The sequence below is a fragment of the Pundamilia nyererei genome, unplaced genomic scaffold, assembly GCF_000239375.1.
Source record: "Pundamilia nyererei isolate P.nyererei 1_Seehausen unplaced genomic scaffold, PunNye1.0 scaffold01231, whole genome shotgun sequence".
Taxonomy (NCBI): Eukaryota; Metazoa; Chordata; class Actinopteri; order Cichliformes; family Cichlidae; genus Pundamilia; species Pundamilia nyererei.
This window is the reverse complement of record NW_005188632.1, coordinates 15,717-18,178: the sequence shown is the minus strand read 5'-3', so window position 1 is coordinate 18,178 and position 2,462 is coordinate 15,717. Positions and strand designations below refer to the sequence as shown.

The 2,462-nt window shown below is 38.6% G+C and overlaps 1 protein-coding gene across 1 annotated transcript in view; it reads left to right on the top strand.

The window, feature by feature from the left end:
- Window positions 1-535: 535 nt before the first annotated feature.
- The window catches only part of LOC102196915 (CUGBP Elav-like family member 1), a gene marked incomplete at its 3' end in the record, with an annotated part of 17,244 nt that continues 15,317 nt past the window's right edge, over window positions 536-2,462 (top strand). The window contains exons 1-2 of the mRNA XM_005755332.1: window positions 536-614; window positions 1,317-1,399. Coding sequence (XP_005755389.1) covers window positions 536-614; window positions 1,317-1,399 — 162 coding nt within the window. The remainder of the gene's footprint in view (window positions 615-1,316; window positions 1,400-2,462) is intronic.

The following is a 2,462-nucleotide window of genomic DNA, read 5'->3' as shown; positions in this document are numbered from 1 at the left end:
ACCTCCCGAAGTCCACAACCAGTTCCTTAGTCTTTGAGGTGTTGAGTTGCAGGTGGTTTGTGTGACTCCATGCGACAAAGTTCCTCACCAGACTTCTGTACTCCTCTTCCTGATCATCCCAGATACACCCCATGATGGCCGTGTCATCTGCAAACTTCTGAATAATATAGTGATGGGGACTACAACACACATTTGTAATCTGTCCTTAATTGGAACAAGTCCGAGTGGCTTTTGGAGAACTACTAACATATAGAAGTTTCTGTACTTTATGAAACATATAATGTGTTTGGTCACTGTGTGTTAGACAAAAAGATGGAAAGTACAGCTACTGCTGTGGTATTATCCCACATGTTTGTCTATAAATCAGTCCTCAACAATTCTTAAAAAGAAACCACTGTTTTCTTGAAACTTTTTAATTTTGTAAACGGAATAGATATCATTTCATCAACAGCATATACGTGTTATTGTGGATCTGATTTGAATGAATAATAATAATCGTTGATGAATTAAACACAACCCATGTTGTTTTAAAATCATGTGCGGCTCTAAACGGCTCATGGGCAGCACAGTGGTGGAGTGGTTCGCACTGTCGCCTTGCAGCATTCAGATTCCTGGTTGGAAACCCAACAGGGGCCTTTCTTTGTGGAGTTTAAAAGTTCTGTCCATGCTGGGTGGGTGGTGGTGGTGCTCTGGCTTCCATCTCTGATTAGATTAAGTGCTTAACATGTATAGAATAAAGTGCTCCATGAACATGTAGGTTAAATTATGTTACATGTATTCTTCACTGACCACATTAATGAGTTAAGAATTGTTATTTGCAAAATGCATGCGTGCATAATAGGGTTATCTTTATTGAGCTGAATTTTATCAACACCTTGCCTATGAATGTTTATGAAGTGTTAACAGTAGTTATTTCCCTTGTACTTTGTGAGGTACAGGAGTTTAAGAAAGTTTACATCACTGTCATTTGTTATTTTTAATGCGTATTGTAATACAAGGCATTATTTTATCCTTTGCTTCTTCTGTTATGTGACATTCTGTGCATTTTCTAGAGGTGGCAAAATAACCCCTCAAAACACTATTATTATTCTGACATTTGCTAAACCTAGAGTATTATTAGTTTATTTTTATGTTTTAAAAAAGACTGAATTAATTGAACCAGTTATACTACTAATCTTCTGAAATTGAATATATTGATTTTATTTTTGGTTTGCTATGTTAATGTCCTTTGTTTTTAATTAGCAAAAAAGGAAAAACATGATCTTTGTATGATGTCAATCAGCTGAGTAAGATTTTTCTTTTTCAATCTCTGGCAGGTTGCTGTTTTGTAACTTACTATAGCCGCAAATCAGCCTTAGAAGCGCAGAATGCTCTGCACAACATGAAGATTCTGCCAGGGGTAGGTGATAGTCCTTGATTTGCCCTTTCATCACATCACATGTGCAGTTCACATTGAAACCTTGAACTTGAATTTTTGGTTGTCCATCAGAAAAGTGGATAGAGATTAAGCATATTTTGTCTGTCTGAAAGGAAATTAAATCACTCATTTTGAGACATCAAAGGCTATTGATTTCTGTGACGTCTCTATTTTTTTCAGCAGTTGTCCACAGAGGTGCACTAAGCATTTACCCTCCAGATTCTTTGCATGGCAGTTGGTGTGATGTTCCCAATAATACTGGAGAAATAGAAAAGTAAAACTGCAGATTAGAGGAATTAAACGGCAAATTGACTAAGGAAGATAAAAAAAATATCAGTTCAAGAAAAAAACCTGTCTCCCCCTGTTTATCAGGATTGGTTCAGTTTAAATCGCAATCCTTATAATCATACTTTTTTCAATGAACTATGAAACTATTAAACCTACAAATTCACTAACAAGTGGCTAAGAAAGAATAAAAGGAGGGTTTAAAAGTGCTAAGTACATAAATAGCTATCCACTGTCAAATCTTAACTATTTTTCTTGATATTAAGATAGAGTTAGTGTTTGGGTCGGTCAGCTACGGGGCCTCCTCCGAGTGGGATATGCCCCGAACACCTCACCCAGGAGATGCTCAGGGGGTATGCTAATCAGATGCCCCAACCACCTTAACTGTCTTTTTTCGATCCTGAGGAGTAGTGGTTTTACTCTGAGCCCCTCTCGAATGACTCCTCTCCCTATCTCTACAGGAGAGCCCAGCCATTCTTTGAAGGAAACTAATTTCTGCTGTTGTATTTGCACAATCTCCCTCTTTTGGGCTTTACCCAAAGCTCGTGACAGTAGGAAGGTGAGGGTAGGTTACACAGACTGGCTGGTAAATTGAGAGCTTCCCTTTTACACTCTGCTCCCTCTTTGGCATGACCGACAGTGTCTGTATAAATGCAGATGCTTCCACAGGTCCATCTCTGTCTCTCACTCTCCTCTCACTTGTAAACACAACCCAGAGATAAACTCCTCCACTTCAGGCAGCAACTCATCCCTGACCCGG